This window comes from Mugil cephalus, chromosome 7, assembly GCF_022458985.1.
Source record: "Mugil cephalus isolate CIBA_MC_2020 chromosome 7, CIBA_Mcephalus_1.1, whole genome shotgun sequence".
Classification (NCBI taxonomy): domain Eukaryota; kingdom Metazoa; phylum Chordata; class Actinopteri; order Mugiliformes; family Mugilidae; genus Mugil; species Mugil cephalus.
In genome coordinates this window covers 13,657,532-13,681,418 of record NC_061776.1, presented here as the reverse complement: position 1 = coordinate 13,681,418, position 23,887 = coordinate 13,657,532, and the positions used below count along the sequence as shown (strand labels likewise).

The following is a 23,887-nucleotide window of genomic DNA, read 5'->3' as shown; positions in this document are numbered from 1 at the left end:
GACTTATATAAATATGTTTTTTTTAAAAATAAAAAATAAATAAAACCCTTGCCGTAATAAAAAGGTGAAAGTGTGGACACCATTTATTTATAACATGTCAGTGCCATAAAAACATGCAACCTGTGAGATTCTTTGCTGGCAGTCGTGTTGAGAACAGAGCGGCAGTTTAGAGAAATTAACGCGGTGAAGGTGGTGTCCAGATTGAGACTTCCCTTGCGAGCACAGACACACAAGCAAAGCAGCCATTCAGCAGTGGGATGGATCCTGACTACTAAAGAGGAAGAGGGAGCGAGAGAGAGAGAGAGAGAGAGAGAGAAACGGAGAGAGAGCAAGAAATGGGGGAGTGGTGGGAGAGAGAGAGGAAGAGAGAGGAAGCGCTCCACACGGCACAATATAAATCTGTATGTTATCAGGACTAAAGCTTTGGGGTCTTGACGCGGCTTTAGTGGTTATGCTGGCGGGGGGCGGCCATACAGCATCAAGAGGTGGTCTTCCCTATTAACTGAGGATCTGGGCGAATAAGGAAGTGGAACCCGCGGAATCTGTAAACGCCGGCTGTCAAGCTCAGTGGTGGGCTGGTCGGAGGTCTCTGACCCCCTCAGTTTCCCTTTCTGGAAGAAAACGACAAGAGCAAAAGAGGCACGAGGGGGGGAAAAAGGAAGAAGGTGACAGCGAGGGACCAGTGAGCCATTTCTCTCTTTATTACCTTCATTCACAAAACCATTGCATCCCATTATCACAGCGATGTAGAGGCATTCTCTGCGATTGGCGGAGGAAGGGTCCCATTGACTGCTGAGGCTTAGCAGCTCTCTCCAAACGCTAGCCCTTTTCATTGCAGTCCCCCCCTCCCTCCACACACCCCCCATCTCTCGCTCTATCCTTGCGTCTCTTCTCTCTTTTCTTGTATTCTTGTTCCTTTTCACACCACTCAGCCATCAGGAGGCATTGCGTTTTGGTAGAAGTGGGTGTTTCTCTCATTGTGTTTGGTGGCGCTACAGAGAACAGCTGAGCAGGGAGTGTGAGAGGCAGCTTTGGAGATAATAAAACAGCAGCCTGGAAGGAAAAGGGGGGACCTGGGACTACAGAAACAGCTGACAAACCGATGGAATGCGAACTGTGATGAATAGAAAACTGTTACAGAGACTGCCAACCATTTCAAGGAAGCTATTTATTGACAACATTGCCACTTCCTTGAGGGAATAAAGAAGCAGTGTACCAAAGCAACACTCCTCGTTCAATTCTGTTGTTCCTGTTGCTAAGCAAAGTCTCTAACCTGAAGTTCTTGGGAAGATAGTGCCGAGCATCACTCCTCTGCAGCCATGAAAGGAAGCTCAGAGGAAAGCATTGAAAGCGTCAGGCCCTCCAACCTGCAAGCTTTCGCTAACATTTCTACCCTACATGGCATGAGTCACATATTCGCCTATGGGCACATGACATTCCGTCGGTTTCTTTGGACTCTTTCATTTCTGGGTTCTCTAGGCTTATTGATGTTGGTCTGCATGGATCGAGTGTCCTATTACCTGGAGTATCCCCACGTCACCAAACTGGACGAGGTGGCGGCGACGAACCTCACCTTCCCAGCGGTTACCTTCTGCAACCTCAACGAGTTCCGCTTCTCCAAAATCACCAGAAATGACCTCTATCACGTTGGAGAGCTCCTGGCTCTCCTCAACAATAACTACCAAATAGCAAACCCGCACTTGGCTGAGCCCGAGGTTCTGGCTGCCCTTAAGGATAAGGCAAACTTCCAGAACTTCAAGCCCAAACTGTTCAACATGACTGACTTCTATAACCGAACAGGTCATGACATCGGTGACATGCTACTGCAGTGCACCTTTCGAGGAGAGGATTGCTACCCAGTGAACTTCTCCACAGTAAGTAGCCAGATGCTTTCATCTAAGTGCTGTAATTCTGAATGGTTGACTGATGCTACGTTTCCTGCCAGCTCTGACCGCCTGTCGCTTTCTTTTATGTTCAGTTGAGGCCGACCTGTTCAGTGTATTTGAAACAGACACTTTGCATCAGTGGATTTGCTGCCGTGTTAACATTGAGGTTGTTATTTCCTAAATGCTGTGAACGGTTAGAAAAGCTGTTGTTGTCGGTGCTGCTTTGTTTTCTGTGGACGATGTTTGTTCTGAGAGCAGCCAGTGCATGAAAGTTGTGTTAAGGGTAAGATTCTCAAGTGTCATTAGTTGCTCAGTGGTGTCTAAAGGTAATGTGGCTTCCAAGAGGGACTGAATACATTTCGTTAGGTGTTGAGGTGTGTGTGTGTGACCGCTCCTGCATATTGAGAAAATGCGTTTATCATTATGTCTCATCCGATACACAGTCTATGTTTGGTCAAAACTGAAGTTTGTGCCTGGTTTGGGCCTCTGTGTCAGTTGTCAATATTATTCAAATATTTATCACTGTTGTCCAGTTCAGATAAGTAATTCCTTGTCATTTCACTCTAACACATTGTTTTCCTTTTTAAATATGTTGTAGAAATTGATCTGAGAAATCATTCAGGAAAGGTGCTCTGAGGCTTTGAGCCACTGCACACTCCACCTGCCAATCACTCATGACTTTTCTATCATTGTATAGGGTATGAAGAAGTTTTTAAAGTGCAGCGCTTTTGGCTGTATTCTACCAGTACATTCATATTCATTTAAAGACCCTAATGGCACACAACCAATACACATTTACGCCGAATTGAAAAGTCATATAGCGACGTGAACCCAGCCCCAGCGCTGTTTCCAGGTGATAGCTTAAAATATCTGCTTCATAATGTGCACTGTGAAATGTGGCTGTATATTCTTATTGAGGGAGTGTGACTATACTATATTGTATAACTGTGCTATTTTCTGTGTCTGGAATTTGTGTGTGTGTTGTGATTATGTTCTAAGCCTTTTCCATGCCTTTGTTCTTATTGTTCTTTGAATATAAGATTAAGTTCACTCTGACAGCGTACACACTATTATCAGATTTTATTTTAGCGACACAATAAACAGCAGGTGAATATCTCCTGGTTTTGGATCGCTGTAAAATAAATATGCAGCCTAGGTATGTGCAGCACTGCAATATCACTTTGTTTGTGTTACATCCATCTCTTTCTTTGAGGCATGTTATTATTCTCCCTGTGTCTGTGTCCTGTATCCCGTCTCTTAAAGTGCACGTTTGATGGAGTAAAACCCAACTGACTTATCTCCATTCTCAAAAACACCATCGCTTATCAGGGTCGTATCTTAAATCAAACCTGAAAGAAATCCCCACAGTTTTTAAGTGACTGACTCTGCAATCTTCATCATTGATCAAAGCTCTTCTTAGCTGTAGGAAGAGATAAAAAAAAATATATTGATTTTGCTGCGTAGTCTTTATTTCTTTTTAGTTTGTCTTGCAAATATTAGGAAATGTCTTCATTTACATGTTTGTTTCCAAGCAGCACTCAAGAGTGTCTTCAGAAACAAATCATTCATGGGAAGATAATTGCTGTTGTGTTGCTTGACTGAAAAAAATGCTTGCAGCGTCAAACGAGTTGCTGGAATGCATTTTTCATTTTCTTATGCTGCATGTTGACTTGTTGGGGAAGTTTATTTTTTTTTGTGGAGAACTGAACTCTCACCTGGCTAAGAAGCATCAGATTTGAACCGTGTTGTTGACGGTCATTAGTCATCGTGTTGTGTTGTTTGGACGGAGCGCCGCACCATTCTGTGTTATGCTCTCTGTGGGCAGAAATGTGTTTGTCAGGACTTGGATGAGCGCCAGCGTGCCATACCTATCAAGCAGAGTGTTTGATGCCGTATCTGATAATAATCGCACACAACGTACCGCAAGCGCCGCTGCCTGCTCACTAATAGCGTGACCGGGTTCATAACCTGCTTCAGTCGGGGTGAGGGACACATCCAGGATGTTGTTTATTGGAAATTTTCGGTCGAAAACACAAAATGAAGATGTGCTCATAATGCAGATGGTTGTGTTTGGTTTTAATCATCTACCAATAAGTGTTGTTGTTTTTGTTTTCTTACAAACACAGAATCCCCATTCACCAGGAGGATCCTGATGTTTAGACGACTACCAAAGGAAATGTTCAGCTATTCTAATCCTTCCACAGACACGTTGAGAGGAAGATTTACAATGCAAAGGACTGTGGGAGTGAGGAGCTCTGACCTTGAATAAATGAAGGAAGAATTCCATTAAGTCTGGGTTATGATGCATTTCAGAAACAAAGCATTCAAAATGTTTTGCACTGTAATTGATGGGTGGGTGAGGAGGAGGGTGGCAATTGGCATTTCGAATCCCATAAATCCCTTTAATCCCTCCTAATGATTTTATGGGACAAATCTGACCTATTACCTATTGAAAAATTTTGTTGCCAAAGTATAGCTCCTTTTAGAGGACTATTTTCTACCACTGGCTGAAATGTAACCTTCATCTATTTATGTCTGTCTTAACTTAGTGTTGAGTGGTTGAATAGCATAACGAATAGTCGCCCACATGTGCACAATTAGATGTGTTTCTGTGTGGCTGATTGGCCAGCAAAAGTGAGAGTAGAGCAAATAGTGGTACTGCTAGTTCTACCTCTTAATTTTTAAGTTTGTTTCTCAGTCATTGGTGGCAATTTTATGTGCATAATCCAATGCAACACTATTACTGTCTCTGACAATGTGCATCCCCATTTGTAAAGCTGTACTGCATATCCCTCTATCTAGAGCCATGCTCGCACATTAATTCTGAGACAATTCCTAATGCTGGGCTCAGGCTACAGGAGATTTGGACTGATGTATCTCCACATTCACCTCTTCACAATCTGGGAAGAAATCCAGTCTGGATCTCTTCTTGTTCCAAGGTTTGGTCCAGTTGATTCAGTAATGAGGTGTTTACAGATTCAATTTAAAATGGCCCAAACTGCCCATCAGGCAGTACCAATTAATAAAAATCAACATTACTTTTGTAGTAGCCAGTGGAAGAGACGAGTCCACAAAACCACAAATGATGTTGTTGACCAGAAACTGTAAATGTTGTACTTTTTGAACATTGCCTAGATTTCTACTGTAGGAACACATTAAAACTGACTGAAAGTCTCATCTCTCCTGGTGGACAAATAGACAAGCTGTGTTGGACACATCCTTTTATTATTCGCATGATTTTAACCATCTGCTTTGTTATTTTTTCTCAATGTAGACTATTAGTTTACAACTTTTTCCTCTTCTTTTATTGCTTTCATTTATTTATTTTTTTGTTTTTTTGTCGGTTTGCAAAGCAGCTGGCTGGTGCAGGTGGACCAGTAGGCTTGCAGCAAGTTGTTGTAGCACAGTGTTCATGTCGTTTGCATCAGTTTCCCTGTGAGACCGTGTGAGTGGGTGCATTGAACGCTGCCGGTTCTGGCACAATAGGTAATGTGTAAGTTGTATTCTGCAGTGTGCGTTGTGCTATTATTTTCTAATGCTGCTTTCTGTAGCATGTTTCTTCTTAAATGTGCGATGCAGCCTGATTTCACCATTTGGTAAGATTATAAAAAAAAATCCCATAATCGTAAACTAGCATCAGGAATCAGATCTGTCTGGCGTCTCGGTTTTCACACATGTAGGACACAGTTTGATTCGGGCGCAGGTGGAGAATGCGAACTCATCTGTATAGTAATATTTTTGCAGTGACACAGACACTACTTGTATTTTGACGTATCCCCAATATCCACAAAAAATAGGAAAGCAATACACAGGCGAGCCTGAAAGAATATAAAGCAGCTACTCTTGATGTGAATTGTCTGTACAATTATCTGAGCTCGACTGGACATTACACACAATTTGTACTTGGCAGCTGGCACAATGAAGTTTGTTTAACATGCGGTCCATCTCATTGAGACATTTGTATTTCCATAAACAGTGCCTCTGGGAGATGTCTATAAAACATCAAGGCAAGTGCATGTCTGAAATGTGCTTATGATGGTTTATTTTTCACTACTGTTTGCGAGAAAATCCTCAGATCAGGACAGTGCAGTGTATTATTGCTTTCCAATATTATGTTTTTTAGAGGAGCTCTGTGAGTTCTGGACCTTCAGTTCATCTACTTAAATTCATTTCACTCTGAGGGCATGTTTTAAAATTACAAAACACATTTTTGTAATTTGCTATTGAGTGAAACCTTAAACTCTTCCTTTCAGTCTGAGGTGACACAGAATTAAATGGATCTAAAGGGTTAATTGCTCTCAATTTTTCATATATCAGCTTTCTAATTTCATTATTTTTTTTATTTTCGACTTTAATAGCCACCTTCAATACGATGACCTTTTCTGATTATGTATTTAATGACTTACCGTGGCTCTGAGAGACCTATGACTAACACTATGTAAATGGCACCCCGGTCGATGATGGACTGCAGCTAGTGAACAAGAGGTTGATTGTCATAATCTGATGGTGCTCTGTTCTGAAGTCTTGACAGGTCGTGACAACTCCCTGTGGCCTACATGTCCGTCCATTTCTTGCCGACTGTGTAAAATTAGTATTCATCATCACGTTTTGCCGGAGCCCAGTCTTTAAGACGTAAGTTGTCTTTTATCTCATTGTCCAGATGACAGCAGGTGCCAAACCGCATAAGACACGGCTACATTTGACAGTCAGGCAGTGCGACTTGTGGATCTACACGTGGAAGAATTAAGATTTTTGGCCGCGGTCCTTGACATTTGGAGGCTCATTTCCTCTCTCAAATGTATTTCTTAGCCCCAATTCGCTTGATGGAGTGCAAGTGCAGCAAAACACACTTGAAGTAATTTTAAGACTTTCCTGATTTCATTGTTTGTCAAGCAGTTTGTGTTTACAGCTCTCTGTGATTGAGCTGGATTGAGTAAAATATCCCAGTTTAACAAATGGTGACGCTGACTCTTTTACTAATCACTAAGCATCTGCCGAACCGAATAAATCATCAATGTATGTGAGTAAAATGTGAACTACTTTCACTTTTAGAAGACACGGAGCACATGTATTTAGAGCAGGGGTCCTCAACGTTTTTCAGGCCAAGGACCCACAACCTGATGGAAAGATTAAGTAGGACCTAGTGTATGTGTTCTATATTAAACTTAACCTAGTGCTGTTTATGAATATACATTATTATTATCATTTTGCATCCAATATTAAGCTATTCAAATTATACACAGGTTCAAATATTATTTATTTAATTTTATTTTTTTTATTTCAAACATGTGCAACAGTAGAGTGGTGACTGAGAGATAACGTCTTCTGCCTCCATTTACCCCGTTACTAAAATATGTGGGATTCATGTTAATGTGTATTTAAAGAAATGTATATCTGTGGAGGAAAATTTAAATATATATATAAAAAATGTCTAATCAACCAAAGATATTGCAACGCCCCCATGCAGTACCCCCGCGGACCCCTAGGGGGCGTGGACCTCCTGTTGAAAACCTATGATTTAGAGTTTTTCTGCCCACCCATTAGCCCTGTCTTAGTTTTCAGCAACTCTTTTAAATGCTCACTATGTCCATGGGTAGTTGTTGTCGGTTGCTAAATACTGTTCAGCCAGTTTGTGTTAACGGTAATGGCAGAAAAGATGTCACAACTCTTCATGAAAATGAGCTTTTTATATCACATTGCTCTTTAATCTATTATAAAAACTGATCATTAGACAGGTGCTTTTCTAGCTGCGTGTGCTGCTGTTGGAATTGACAAACTCCCAACTATTGGTTTGGAGCGTTAAACTGAAGCATCAGTCGGGGCCTAATCGATGCACCGGCTCAGTTTTGTTTACATATCTTCTTACCATGTGTACGTACACACGGGCGGATACACAGAAGCGTGTCCACTGTCAGGAACATGGCAGCTGACGTGGTCGCTTGAAGCCTTATGTCCACACACGAAGTACAAGCTGCAACGCATCACAATTGCGCTTCCCATGAAAAAGAGTTTGGTGAAATATCAAAGTGCTCCAGCAGCATCCGTGTGAACACACTGCAGCCGTTTTTGTCGACTGGGTACGTGGGCTGACACTGTGGAACAAAGCTATCCTCAGACTTCAGCTGGCCAGAACAAGTAGCATCATTAAGCTGATTGGTTTTAGTAAAGGAAATAAATTAATGTGTCCGCGTTGTTCCACTAGCTGCTCGGCAACGGTAGCTGATATGTGAAAATATATATATACGGGAAAGCAGGCGACAGAGTCAGGGAAAAAGGAAACAAGACGCTCCACTTGCTAGTGTTTATATTTTAAAAGGTGGTGAGGTATAAGGACTTAGCGGAGTGTAACAGACAGGGGAAACATGGGCAGATAACTTACGACAGATACAGCTAAGCTAAGCTGCAGTGCATCTTCTAAAAGTGACAGCATGTGTGTTTTTATAGCTGACAAAGGCAAATATCTCACAAAAGTTTAGAGGATTGAAAACATTTAGGTTCAACAGTCCGCGCTCACAAAGCACTTTTCTACTTTAGTTGTACTCTTAGTCCTTTACAATACTTCAATCATTCACTTGCACGATCCTTCTCTGAGGGTAGAGCTGCCGTGCATACTGTTCATCAAGAGCAACTTGGGGGTCTAGTATCTTGCGAAGACACTTGGAGAGTCTGGGGGTCAAACCAGCAACACTCTAATTAGTGGACAACTTGCTCTAATTACAACTCGCTCTCATGCCACCTGAGCCACAGGAAGATGTGTCTCACTGAGAGGTTTGTCACGTGGAAAGTGACTGTTATGAGTTACTACGTTTACGGCCAAATACAGCATCCGTCATAAGTTCTTAATCAAACGTACGCTGTAAAACAGACTCGTTAAAGAAATGCGTCGGAGGCAAATATATGTATTTCTTCCAACAAGCCTCCTGTCGGCTTATGCGGAGATGAATTAATGGTGATGCACTTTAACAGGCTGCATGCACGCCGCTGCATGCAATAAAGATTGTGCAGTTACACTGGGATCTAAGAAGAGCGAGCCCAGCGTCGCACAAAATCCCCAACCAGGCCTCTGTTCTTTAAGTTGAATTTTTGTTTGGCTTACAGTACAGTTTTTAACATTTATATCTCCATAACTTGGAGCAGGCAATGACAAAGCTGCAGAAAATGGGATTTCTATGTGTTTGAAAAAAATAAATAAATAAATAAAATAACTACTGTATTTCCAGCAGGGGAAAGAGCTGTTATAGAAAGAGACGTATGGGCCTGTTTTTCTCTGCTTTCGTTTCATTACAAGTATCAAACCAGATCTAAAAATAAATGCATGATGCCTTGGAAGAAGATGAGCTGTAAGGGGGGGGGGCATCATTACATTTGAAGCATCTACTTTGTTGACTAGTGACCAGCTAAGTGTAGTTTAAGTTAATCATGTCCTTAAATCCACCCCCAACCCCAAAGAAAAAAGGCAGAGGGATTTTCTGTTTACCCACCTAAGAATAACCCCACATCTATCTATCATCTCTGTAGAGCAGAGCTGCAGCCTGTCATGCTCCAATCTTTCATGGAGTATATGGTGTTAACAGCTCATGGGAGATTTATGTTCCCTTCTTTTAAAGATTTATTCATGGAAACTTGTAAAATAGGTTAAACGCTAACAGTCAATTAATTGTGCATACATATGTGAAACTATAAAAATGAAACAGACAGCGTAGCCTCATACCAAAGCTTCACTGCGGCTCTGAATTCAGGTGAATTAATCCTCCGTGACCCTAGCTTGAACCAGAACTGAACAAAACAGTGGGTGAGTGTAATTGGTTTTATAATGTGTTCTGTCATAAGCGAAAATAAATTTTTTATTTTTTTTATTGTCATGTCAATTTGACAAACTGTTAAAGTCTCATCACGTCCACGTGCTAAATAGGACGAGGGTTTAAAATAACAAATTGAATGAGTGGCTGGAGACTGACAAGCTGGTCGATAGTTTAATTCATACAACACTTTTTTTATCTCATAACTCGTCCAACGTCAGCAGAAACACATTCCGCCGTGACTGATATTTGACAGCGTCGTCTCAAAGCGTCCAGCTCGGTTTGCGGTGTTTGTCCTTTCCCCAGCCTAAGATTGTCGTCCGTATTCCAGTCAGGGTGTCTCCAATGAGCCTAATCGCTGCCTCAGATTGCTCTGTGTCAAAGCCCACGTTTGACAGCAGATAACAACATTTTTTATTACAGCCCTCTGCCTCTGCAAGTGACTGCAAACGACACTAAACTAAATTCTTTGCCATTCTTCCCCATGTACTGGCCTAGTGTAATCAGACATTGCTTCATTGCGGTTTTAAATTTAATGAAAATCAACCTCTGATTATGTCTAGGGAGGATTACTCCTTTGTGTTCTGGGCTTTTTTTAAATAAATAGTATGACCGTCAGAGTGCACGCTTATTATTCTTTAATCACATGTACAGTCTTGTAAAGTTATGTGTCAGGAGACTCTGTCTAAAATGCTTGTTGCAGCCAACCATGTCTGTAAGTTTCCAAAACAGAATAAACTAAAAGTTGTGGTTCATAATCTTTGCAGAGCTGAGGTTCATTGTGCTTTTTTTTTTTTGCAGTATTGTTAATGAGTGCTGTCGAATGCAGCACTGTGAATGTCCCCTCAGAGACTGTCTGAGAACGTTCGGCATCCTTATTATCCATCAATACTGCATCTGCCCTTTCTCTGTGATAGCCTGCTTTTCATTTTTGGCTTTGAGCGTCGCACGACGTATGAACAACTTGCTTCTGATGGGGTCAGACGACCGTCATCACGTGATCCAGTTCTTTTTGGCCCTGACGTTTGAGTTAACTGTCGCATTAGTGCATTTATTATTACGGGAGAAGCACTGTCAGAATGGAGATGTGGAGATATTAACCAAGGCTCTCAAAATACTTCAAACTCATGCAGAGAACCAGAGCAAAGGAGAAAACAAATATATCATAGCGTAACAGGCAGTGGTAGGATTAATCAGAGCCAATTTGAATTTCTGCCAGTCTATATATATTTTTCCCATTGATTTGTAGTTGGCTACCACTGGCTAATGGAAGTCCCTTTTTGTATTGTAAAACAGGCTACTCTTCATCTGATAAGTATTCAAAATGACCCATTCAGTCCCATTAAAACACTGAAAACAGCAAACACATAATAAAGTAGAGACTATTAACAGTCCTAACCTTTACTTTCCATTAGGACTGGACGGTGCTAGAGGGTGTTACGCACATTTTAGCCATTTGATGTGAATTTGTGATTACAGGCTGTGTTAATTGACTTGACATGTCTGGCACAGATTTTTTTTCTTTTTCCCTCTTTGGAAGACTTGTTTGCATTTTGAACAGAAATACCCATAACACCAAAACGTTGATTGTTGTGTCAGCTTTTATTGTGAGATGGGGAATGATTGCATAAAAAGCCAGAGGAAATCAACTTAAGTAGATGCAAAATTGCACAAATTGATAAGTTGAGCAATTATTATTATTATGCGTATCTTCGTTTTTTTATAGATGTACTTTGTACACGGACCAAAAAATGAAAAAGAGTGTGGAAATAACCAGACTTCCTTTCTCATGAGTTGAGGGAAGGTGTCTCTGTGGATCAGGCTTGTTCCAGTGCACCCCACAGATACTTGATCAGTTTGGATTTAGTGAAATTAGAGGGCAGGTCAACAACTTTTGCTGTTTTTCATGTTTTTTTGTGTCGTTCCAAAACCGTTTGTGTGTGGTCTAGGTCTAGGTGGGTGGTACGTGCCTAAGAAACTTCCACATGAATGCCAGGGCTGTAATGATGTCAGTGGTCATAATGTTGTGGCTGATCAAATGTGGGATTTCAATATCGTTCCGGCCCCATTTCCTTCAGTGCAACTGATCTGTGTCCATTAACATGCGGCAGAGAATTTAAATTCCAGCTCTCTGCAAAAATTTAAAAGTGAAATTGGTTTCTCGAGCATGAAAGTTCCCTGTGAGCAAGATCACACTGTGAGAACAGCAGTTTGAAAGCTGAAACAATGTGTTGCTCCATTATATTTACAAATTGAAAAGAACACATGACTCACGCGGTTTGCTCGAGTCTGTTACTGTTATGAATGTGTTTATCTGTGTGACCTGGGTTCAAGTAATATCGCTTGATGAAATTATTTCTAGAAATGTGTCTTATTATTGGGAAAAGCGGAGTCATTTATACCAGAAGCAAAGGTTGATCAAGTTTAATTTACGTTTATGACTCGCTGGCATTGAACAACAGATAAACGGAAGACGATGATGCTCAAACAAGAAGTTTTTTTTTTTGTTTTTTGGGTGGACACAATGAGCTTTTTCCACCTTCTGTTTGCATGAGTGCCTTTTCCATTAACGTACAGCAATGAGGAAGGATAAATGAATATGCCTCCGCGTAAATTGACTCTGCCTCCTACATGTTCAGAATGTTCATTAATTTCCACCAAAATTTGCCCGGAGGTTGAAAACAGACGACTTCCTTTTAGTCCTTTACATTTTAGTTCATCGAGCCACTAATCACGCGGACAGCGTTGTGCTGGAAATCATTACGGCTGTCATTACCTTGATTGTGACCTGCGCCGCAACGATCATAAATAGGGCTGCAGTGCTGCGCTCATTTACATTCATGGGCGGTCGTGGTCTGTTTATCTGGTCGAGGAGTGGATTACTGTATGTAATGGTTTAGTGGCCAACGTGTTCCTCAGCGTTGCACGGGCTCAACAGAGAGTAACGCTGTTCCACTTTGTTATGAAAATGTCACGCAAGCCTTGTATGAATTATGAATACATATGTATGCATAGCATAATTTCTTTCTTCCAAATATATATATAGAAACAGAATGTTCTGAGCCAGTAATGGAAAAAGTTTTAAGTTGTTTGTCTGCCGTGCTTTGATATGAGATAGCTTGGAGACTTGAATTAGAGCTCTTAATGAAATTAATCTCTCAGAGATTGCGCTGCGCCTCTAAACATCGCAGTGACTCCTTTTCCCCCCATCAATAAATCCACTTAGTTTGCTTTTGGTACATAATGTGCTCTATCGTGATTTGTCCCTTTTTTATTTGTCCTGCAACAACCATGGCCAATACTATTATGTTTCAAAATCCCCTAATGTGTGGTTAATGCTAAATCCAGAATATCCCCCATTCCTTCACACAAGGGCGGCATTATGTGATTTATTCTTATTCCTCATGTTTTACATATTGTATGGCATCATCAGCACTGCTATAAAATATAGTCTCTCGTGAGTTAACGGCCACCACCCCCCCGCAGTTTTTTTGTGTGTCTCTCTATCCTGGTAACACCAAGATTTCAAAGGATTTAGCCAAAGGGAAAGTTGTAGCATTGACAAGGGAGTACGGTGTCTGCCCTTTGAAACCCTGTTTAATCATAATTATTTTTGTCTTCCTTCACTGAGGCGAGCCAAGTTCTTCTTCTTTTTTTTTTTTTCGCACCAGTCTCGACGATTGTCTCTGCTGCAGTGGGAGACCCCATTGTACTTTTATTATTACATACGTGCGCGGACAAACAAACAGTGGATTTCATTTGTGCACGCGTGCTGCAGTGTATGAAAAACAAACCATTAAGTAAATTATTATGCGTGTTCTATTTGTAATAACCAAAAGGCCTGCAGCAATGTTGTATCAGTCTATTTACATGGATCCAAAATGAATATTTGAAGCTTGTTTATTTTTCATTAGATCCATGTAGTATCATCGATGATAACCTGCCTTTATTAAACCTTTAGTCTGTGACCATTATCTTCTTAAATAGATCAAAGCTTGATATATTGGTTCACGATATTGGTTTCTCTCTTCATTGTAAACGGAAATGCAATCAAGCCCCTTGCTACCTTGGGCCAGTCTGTTGCCATGGCATCATGTCATCTGTGAAGCATGCTCTATGCCGTTATCACGACTTGCATTACTCTGCATTCAACACAATTACTCGACTTATCTAACCAGCTCTTCCTACTGTTAATACAGATTGTAGCGACTTGAGCACAGTATCCTACGCTTTGATTTCCAGATGTATTTGTTCCAAAGTACCCCTGCTCCGAGTTTCCAGTGGCTGACCGACATTTGACCACGGTGACATCTCATTTCCTTGCTAATCAGTGTATTGAACGAGGGGACGTATCAACATGCGAGGTGCTATTCACTCGAGAATAAATAAGCGAGTGCAGGGATTTTGAGAATATTTTACGAGAATGACTAAGACTGAGAAATATTGAATCAAAATCTTATTTTAGTTTATGTAGAGATATTTATCCTGGCATTTCCTTTGATCCAAAAAACAAGCTGAAATCTCCACTCCTCCAAGGAGCTTCTTCAGCTTGAAATGATTCATGAGGAGTCGGGGGTTTAAATAGGAACACGTGGGGGTGTTGACCATCAATAACGGTACTGTTCATTTGAACCAGGATCAGAACAGTTTCCTCCAACTATAGGTTGAGTTTCACATGAGCAACACCCACAGATGTCCCTGTTTAAACTCCAGCTCCCCACCAGTCAGATGATGGTGAAACATCTTAAAGAAAACTGTGTATATAATGTTTAAGTGCATGTCTAAATTCTGACAATGAACAAATGCGCCTTGATGGTGCACTTTTTCTGACCAGCTAGATAACAATAAAAACTGTTCATTTTCCTGTACGTAATTAGTTTTCTTTGCCTTTGATCCACCCATACGTACGCACAGAACTTTGCGAACACAGTCGAAGCAGTGGGCAACAGTCCATCTGTGCCTGGGGAGCAATTTGTGGGGTTTAATTGCTTGCTCACGGCCCTGCACCTGTAGATGTGGATGGGATAACAGTGATCTTATGGTTCCAAATCTCCTTCTCTAACAGCACACAACAGTGCGTAAATTTTCAGCCGTATTCAGGGTGTTTTTTTTGGTTTGTTTTTTTAAGGTGGTCTGACATGCTGCCCTGACATTTTGTCAGCTAGGCCAGCTAACCAGCTCGTTCAGCATCCAACAGGCCCGTCTGTCTAGAGAGCAGCTGTACACACACACACCTTGCATTACCGAGGGTTGTGGGTCCCTGTGACAAATGGGTTCGTTGATGATCTGGCATCTTGGCTAAGCGAGTATACCAAAAATGTATGCATCTTTGAATGACAATTATTTGTAATAAAGTTTAGGGCCAAATATGGGACAAACCCTGAAAAAGCTTGAGCGTCGGCAGGTATGCAATTGAATTTGAACATTATCTGGAATTTGCATTGAGGGGGTGCTGAGCTATCACTTTTTCTCAGGTTCCTCGGGGCTTTACCAAAAAATAGCAAAAGCAATCCAAAAACTGTCAGAGAAAGAGAAGATACCTGGTTAGAAAACCAATACCAATTACAGCTACAGGACTCATGTTAGCTTAGAGGTTTGAGCTTGATAAAGTCCGTACGCAGTGGCCAGATATGAATCGGTCACAGCAGGTAATATAACAGCAAGTCTCTCATGTTTCCTTGTTTGGTGATTGATCCACACTTTGACAACCCTGCCTTCGTTCCTACTTTGAGCTGGGCTCCTGTTAATGATATTCACTCTCCCCTGTGACTCATTATGACTTTGGAACTTGAGGATATAAAATAATAACTTCACTGGGGAGATGTCTGCAACCAGAAACAGTCTTTTGGAATACAAATCTTCCTCCCACATGAGCGTTTACTGATCTTGTTTTTGCTGAGGTGTCGGACTGTAGCTGTGTGGACACTGAAATGCCACAGTGTGTGTTCACGGTCGCACCCCAGAAGTGCCAAACGGGCTGTTGTCATGGATATCTTAATGTCACTCGGGCTGAGTTCATAGTTTGGTGTGATTCAGAATTACCTCTTCTTTATTAATGGGTTTGATTGGAAGCTTTGTTGCCACCTGTGGGTTTTAATGGAGGCCGGTGAAAAGTCGACATTGTGTTACTGCAGAGCGCAGCCAGAAATGCACTGTAGGTGTAGTGAGTGTTGTGTCTCTCAGCTTGATCTTCTTTGTGCCATGAATCAGACTGGGTCTGTGTACCCCAACGATGCCACTCTTTAACTGCAGTGGTTTCAAAAAGCTCTTTAAAAGAGTGGGTCAAATCTGCCAGAGTGAGCTGCAAGAGTTAGCATGACAGGATGACAGAACCGCAGACCTGCAAGAGATAGCGCAACAACATCACAGAGTTAGCACAGCACCGAATTCTGGTACTGTATTGTTATCTGTAATTGTAATGACCTTACCTGAATGGTGTTGTTCTGATACATGCGAGGAGGAGTGGTGACTCATCTAGTTTGCATTTTCTGTAACTGTGCTTATCTCAAAGTGTCTCTATTCTGCAGCACAGTTCGTACCTTCCTGTCTCCTGTTCCTGCCTCTGTATCTGCGGATTAGTGAACCTTTGCTGGTGCTGATTCACTCCTTCCGAGTGCAGCACAATCCGCTGCTTAGGCTTGTTTTGCCAATACCTTTTTTTTTTTTTTTTTTTTGTAATTTTTCATCTGCATTAAAAAATCTGTGGGCGATCTGTGTTATTATTGTTACTTTATATTCTGTGTTTTTAGCTTTGCCTGTAAATGCCTATAGTTTGAATGGCTTTGTTTTGAAAAGCTCTCTCACGGAGCTGGTGTTTTAGCAATTATTGGGGGCCTTTGGATGCAGTAATTACTAAAATAATGCTGCATGGCACTTACAATATCCTCTTTGCATTCAACAAAAACAGCAGTCGCATAATTTACGTACCGCAGAAAGCCAAGAGATTCATGGTTTCTCTGCTTCTTGGTCGTTGTGTCTGCCTTATCCCCTCTTTGTTTCATCTCTGTCCCCCACACCTCTCTCATATCTTCTGATAAAGTCTATTAGGAGTCTGTGTGACAGCCACGGGGGAGCATTCCCTTTTTTTTGAAGCCACTTTAGACTGAACACTTAAAACAGTGATTGTTGGTAGCTGAACTAGCTCTCCCTGATGGCTGCTTGAAGGCTACGTGCTCCCCAGATGTGCTCCCCTGAGATTCCATCGTCCCGACACCGGTGCCATATGGAAGCTGTGCGGTCTGCTCCGTATCATTTTGAGCTGTTTATATATTAGAGCCGCCATACGTCAGTGCAACGCTGTTGCCGGCAGCCGAAGGAGATCAGTGGATCGTGGGAAGACTCTCTGCAGAGAAGTCAATGTCTCACTCGCTCTGCTTAGTCAGGCCAAACACACCCGGGGCAGATCACTCTCTTCCTGCATATAAATTAAAGCAGATAGCCCTACCCGTGCTTTATTATCTGCTGTGTGGCTGAGAGGTGTTTCAAACGTCTCGCAGAGAGGTGGCGCTTATTTTATAGAGGCTAATGACATGAGCGTTGGCCTCATTCGCGTGCCTCAAGCTGAGGACGCGTAACGACCACCGCCGTGAATTTATGGGAAGTGCTGCAAATTAATGATCAGTGATTCATCGCCGGTCTGTTTTCGTCAGGCTTTTATGACTGTTCCAAATCAACACCTTTGTTTACAATCAGTACATGGGGGTCTACATGTGTGTGTGTGTGTGTGCATCATTGAGAAAAGACGGAACAAATTGTGACTCACACTTACTCACGGATTTTAGCAAGGCTGTGTTTTTCAACCAAGACCTCTTTTTGGGTGTTTTCTTCACTCAGGGGATGATCACCGGCTTAGTCATGTTGAAATTACCACTTACACGTCAGCATCCTGTGTACAGTGTGGCCCGTACAGTTTTAGACGGTGGCACATTTGCAGTCAGTTTTTCACAAAATGAATTTGAAACCTTCGATGTTTGTTGCGTCATTAGTTATATAAAAATGCGTTTAGTTCGCCTTCATTTAACTCTCAAAAACAACTAATGAAAACATGTTTGTCAAGTGTTTTGTAATTTCCCAAAAAAGTACAAAGCAAACACTGAAATCTTGTATTTACATAATTATTTTTGAGTCTTTGCTGTGGCACCCCACCCTCCATCTGACAAACTGGATCTGATGTTGTTTACTAAGGCCACATAGGTCTTCAACTACCTACTGGTCGCAGAATCTTTGGCTGATTAGACATTTTTCATATATATTTTTGAATGAAACATGAATCCTACCCTACTGTTGCGCATGTTTGAAAATTGAACATGTGTTATTTGAATAGCCTAATATTGAATGCAAAATGAAAATAATACTTAATCTCTCCATCACTTTTGGAGTCCTTGGCCTGAAAAACAACCCCTGCTGGACAATAAGACCGAACACACAATCACAATGCATGTCAGAAACTCTAGACATTTGGAACCAATGTTTCTCTTTTCATTGTAATCTAGCAAGAAGAACCGAGGTGATTAGATGCAGAAGTTTTCTGCAGAGATCTATCTCAGTGGCACTCCTTGATTCAGGCTTTAATGGTAGAGTGGTACAAAAAAAAGGGACCTGATACCAATTGGTATTTCAAATGAACTGAGAACATTTTGAGAACTCATAAGGTGAACAATCTGAGCAGAACACCAAGCACTATTACTGCTGAATACCAGGTTACTGCTCATCATCTGACTAATCCCTATGGTGAAGAAGCAGGAGGGGCACGAGATCTGGCCAGAACTGTGGGACAAATGCCGCCAAGTACAGACGTCCTCAAAGAAAGTCCAGAGTACAGCATCCTGAAACTGGGGCGACTTTTCACCTTTCCACACAACAACGACACAATAAAAAACAATCACAAGGTTTGGTAAGTGGTTTTGGGACAACCCTCTGACAGTCGCTGAGTGCCCCTGGTAAAATCCAGAGATGGTCTTTGGAGTGACTTGATGATGGCAATTTAAAGATGTTTCTCTTCCAGTGTGACTGCGCTCTGCCAGCAGAGACAGACAAATGTGTAATTCTTGTCAAGTGGTCAGTCTTTTGTAAAGTGGATATATTCATTTGGGAGCTTAAGCTTGTTAAACATTAATAAAAAAAAAAATTAAAACCTGGTTTAACCGTCATTAGGGTTTAATGGGTGAACAGACAGGAAAACGTGGTAGTTTTATTAACTTGATAAATTCTCCATGGCATAGTGTAGTGGGGTAAAGAGTAAACGCTGAATCTGCTGTTTTATTATTCACATCCATACTGTGTGAGAAGCGAAGGACCTCCTTGTTACATAATCCCCTTTCATTCAAAAAAATGTTAAACCAACACTGTCAGATGGTGTTTCAGGACCATCTAGGTCAGGGCAGTTTAAATGTCTTTTCATACATATTTATACTGTAGCTTTATTGACCGTGATAGTGGGCATCCAGACAGGAAATGTGGGGGAAGAAATGTATGACGTGCAACAAAGTCCAGCCAGCCACTAATCAAATGGAGTGGTTACATGCCGTTAGACCTGATGGATCTTTTTTTTTTCTCAGCTGCATTTTAGTTTGTGGTTATTTTGTAACCTTTGTGTTCGGCAACAGCAGCGTCTTATCTCCTCAGTGCATTTTCTGTGTCTGTGTTTGGCTTTGCTAATCTAAATTGCTAGTGGTGGAGCTAATACAAAGGTTTAAGAGGCAGAATGGAAAAATCAGCCCTGGCTTTTTCATTATCCTAATGAACTCATTATGGGTCTGATAATTGTCCTCAGTTGGCGCAACTGATTGGAAGCTGTTGGCAAGTTGTGTTTCACCATGTGGTTGTTTTCAGTATGTGTTGATACAGGAACCAGTTTAGCTTTTTCTAACTACAAAACCTACATTTGTTGGCACAGTAATTCTAATTTTATCATTGCACATGAAGTTGTAGCATTGTTTCTTTTCTTTTTTTTCTCTGTTTGCCTCCTCTCTAATGTGTGAACTGTTAGAACAGAGAAAGGATTAGATCGACAAGAGAAACAGAACATGTGACAAGCTTAGCTAGAGCCGTGGAAATCTGCCCACATGAAGTTTGGGAACAACAGTTGTGGATGTGATTCAGAGTGGGGATTTTGAGCACATACCACACATGGACGGGTTAAGAGTGCTTCACACTGGTTTAGTTTCGTACTGGTTTTCTGACTGAAAAAATTCTCAAAGGAAATTAAAAAACAAACAAAACCCGAGGTTGTTCATAGATGGAAGAACGAGGGAACAAAACCAATTGAAGATTTTCTATAGCACTGCTCGCTGGTATGCATATCGTTTTTTTTTTTTTTTTAAACGTATTATCAAAGACATTGCAGAGCAGGGTCAATGCTCTGTTACTCCTAATTTACCAGGTTTAGGTCCGTCCTCACTCAGGCTTGTCACAGACTATCCTCTTAAAGAGGATTTCACTCAAACTCTTTCACCCACAGCCAACACCCAATCTCATTTACCCGACCAATTTCCTCTCGTCTGCAAAGCGATCGCGGCCGATGTGAGAAATGCCATGTTCTTGTCTCTTGTGAATGTGAACGTGAATGCGAGGGCTCATTCTCTGACATGGCAAACAAAAGCCGACGCCTGCCTTGGTAGTGAAATATCACTGTAAACAACACATGGGAGAGTAGTGCAACAAGATTAATGCTGGTTCTATTCTAAACATATTCTGAAAGTGGTGGATTGCAAGATCCTGTATTGTGGCTACACATTTGACGTTGGGTATTTTTGTCACTTACTCTGACTTTTTCTTTTCTTTGTTGTCCTTTCTCTGTTTTGACTTAATAGCTGCTGCTGTTCATCCAGAACATAATATTATGTGACACTGCCTGACCCACTGTGCATTGTGCAGCTGAGAGTTTTCCCTAACAGCTGTTTACAAGCCTTAGCTTTGTGACCTGTTTATAGATTAGCAAACCATTATGCAGGGTCTTTAACACATGTACACATAATCAAAGCTGTCTAAAAGAGCGAACAGAGTAATGCTTATACTTAAGTGTCACAGCAGTGAACCTCACATTTCTGAAGTTCAGCTTCTCCCTTCCAGACTTGGTGAAAGTCCCGCACGCCACAGGCATGTTCTGGCAGAATGGCGCTTGGTTTGTACCGGGGGGGTGAGAAACAGCTCCCTCAGCCAGCAGGATAACATTCTCCTCCCCTCCAGTCTCACAAAACTGCCTCCCGCCAAGAGCCTCCTACTGCACTGCCACCTGGTCTCCTGTTGTAAGTCTAATCCCAGCCAGAGACCCACCCATAAGGCAGCCAGGTTTTCTTATGAAGCTGTTTTCCCGCCATCAGACCCCAGCGAGGACCCTGGCAGCAACTTGTGTGAATAAGCACGCGTCAGAGCCAAGTGTTTAGTTAATCTTCTTTGTTTAGGTGCGATTGAATCCCAGGACTGAACAGGCAGAAAATTAATAGTTGACTTTGAATACCAGCCAATCAAAACAGTTCAGGTTGTCACTGATGGAGAACACTTCACTTGCAGCTCGACGACTTTTTTTTTTCTTTTTTTTTTAATGAAAAGGTCAGTGCCATCCTGGATCCAGCGGCTGAAATGAAAAGACTTCTGCAGAACAAGGGGCATTCTTGTTGATACAAGGAGTCTCTGTGGTTTCCAGAAAATGGTGGTTTTTATCAAACAAAGGCAAATGCATTTGAGCCAATTGCCTGCTTTTGACACAGGAGACCGGGTTCACACAGAGACCCAGACATTTAGTTATTCGGTATGAGGAGGGTTGAGGCTGACCTTTTTAAATGTAATTTTCCCTAAGAGCAGTTGCCAGTGACCAAATTTAAGTCTTCAATCTTGTAGATGTAAACTCTGACATTCAGAGCCCTTATGTTTATCTTATTGATTCAGCAAACGTCGAGCACCAAGGCGTTGCACCAAAATTCCCCGTCGTCCTCCCTCAACGCCTACCATTTTGGCCCCTTTTTGGACGAGCTCTAATGGTGAATACAAATTGTGCGTGATATTTAAACAGCCATAGCATTTGCCTAAATCAAACAGCCATCGCCCAGAGCAGATTGCCTTCGTCTGCAGCATGCACAAAAAGCGTGCTGTCGATTAGTGTTTGTAATTTGCCCTGCTGTCTTAAGTGAGAATAGAGCACATTTGCCGTATGCTTAGAGGTGACGGGGCTGCTGTCAGGAGCTCCTGTCCTGCCAACTGTTGCTGATGATTCACAATTATCAGTTTATACTGTTATACTATTTATACAAAGAAAAATAAAAACAGATCTTAATAATTAAAGAGGCCAAGGCACAGTAATGTTAAAGTCTCCTCTGTGTGTTCAAAACATTAAATGGTAATATCAGAGTGTATGAAAACGACATTGAGTAGAAAGTAACTATGTGCATTTACTTTACTCAAGTACTACTGCACTTAGACTGAATACTTCCACTGTGCCTTAATGTTTCCACTTGATCTGCTTCAACTCGTAATTACAGAGACGACATCATCACAGCCACAATACAGTATAATATTACTGTGATTTTTAACGTTTCTCGATATACTGAGTATTGACATGACATACTGTATATTGTAACATAATGCAGTTTATCACCTTTTTTTCAGATAGAACTTATGTCCTCAACAGAAAATCTTTATCTAAATCGATAAAGTTCCCATTCTGTTCATTTCTCTTAAGTCATTTTTTACTGCTGCGAAATGGGATTGTCAGGCAGACCACTGTAGTTTGGAGAACTTGACACAGCAGTCGACAGACTTCTGTGAGATAATGAGCCGCTACGGTCACATATGAATCAGCTGCTCGTCACATCCATGCTCTGCAAGTTAATGGCGACGCTTTCAAAGCTTCTTGGCTCATAATTTGCTGCATGAAGGCAGGTCTAAGTGTATCCAGTGTTATGGTGGAGCTCATGTGTCCTTGTGTTAATTGTATTAGTTACTATATGACAGCGATTGGAAATCTGAAGTGTCACAGTCATCTTCTTCATCTCTTTGTTAAAAAAAAAAATCCAGAATAACTCTGTCCCTGCTTTAAACTCACACGGCCCTTTTCTGGTTTCTGTCTCCAAGGTCTCCATCTTTGTTTTATCAGTTTAATTCCAAACTCCGTCACCTCTGTCTTAGTGGAAAAAAGAAAAACTCAGAGGCACCATAGTGGACTGACAATGCAGTTCATTTTATTATTCCAGTGCCAAAACAAAAATGAAATTCATGTAATAAAAAAAGATTTAAACTTGGCATGTGTGTATCAGTTCCATCCTTAATCATCCCTACTTTTTACTCCCCTACATTTACAAACTTTACGTGTTCGTTTTGATTGATTGATTGATTGATTGATTTTATTGGTCCCCATGGGGAAATTTGTAAGGGCAACAGCTGTTAGCCTGTTAATAGAATCTGATGCTATGAGCTTTTTCTATGACTTTTATGCCAAGCAGTTTCACATAAACATCATGGTTTAGTTTTGTTTGGCTTTTACTAACGCTTTTAGGCCTCCACTCAGGGACAGCATCCTTTGTGTTACCATGCTAGTACCACAAAACAACCATTACCATCTGCAACGCTGATGGTGATGGCTGTTTCATGCTTTTGAAATGAAACTGACCCAAGTTTTGTTTTCCTTCGACCAGGCAGAGGAGAGGGAGCCTCTGCTTTGTAAAAACCTTAATCTATTTATAGATTATAGATAAGATGACCAGATGCTTAACTCTGAATGCCACATTTTCCATCTGCCAGCACATTAACATTAAACAAAATCAATTGATTCAGAATTCTAGAAAATACAAATTCACATCCTTTCTTTTCCTCACATTTACTTCAAACACTGCCATTCCTTTGTTCTTATCCGCACATGGATTAATTCTAGGTTACAGCGTGCGTTTTCTCTGGGGCACGTCTTTGGGAAAAGCTGGCCGAGGACATTCATACTCTTGCTTAACTCTGCCAAGCGTCCCAACAAGACGGAGCGATGAGTCACCCTGCACGCTTCTCCTCCCCTCTCAGGCTGTGTTATGTTGGCCGGAGTGGATCTACACATTCATGTCAAGGCAGAGAAATGTGGGGCAAACTCAGCTAATTTCTCATGGCTGTCTGCCACTGGGGTTGGCCCGGGCCCGGGGAGCGCTGCTTCTTACTCGGGGAACACAGCATACACACAATCCATCACAGAGCCACTAGGATCAGCTATCCCGCCAGCCTCCGTCA

At 41.5% G+C, this 23,887-nt stretch overlaps 1 protein-coding gene across 2 annotated transcripts in view; it reads left to right on the top strand.

Moving 5' to 3' along the window:
* The first annotated feature begins 324 nt into the window (after window positions 1-324).
* The window catches only part of asic1c (acid-sensing (proton-gated) ion channel 1c), an 82,026-nt gene continuing 58,463 nt past the window's right edge, over window positions 325-23,887 (top strand). For both annotated transcript variants that reach the window (XM_047590729.1, XM_047590728.1), the window contains exon 1: window positions 325-1,874. In XM_047590729.1, coding sequence (XP_047446685.1) covers window positions 1,320-1,874 — 555 coding nt within the window. In that variant the 5' untranslated portion in view covers window positions 325-1,319. The remainder of the gene's footprint in view (window positions 1,875-23,887) is intronic.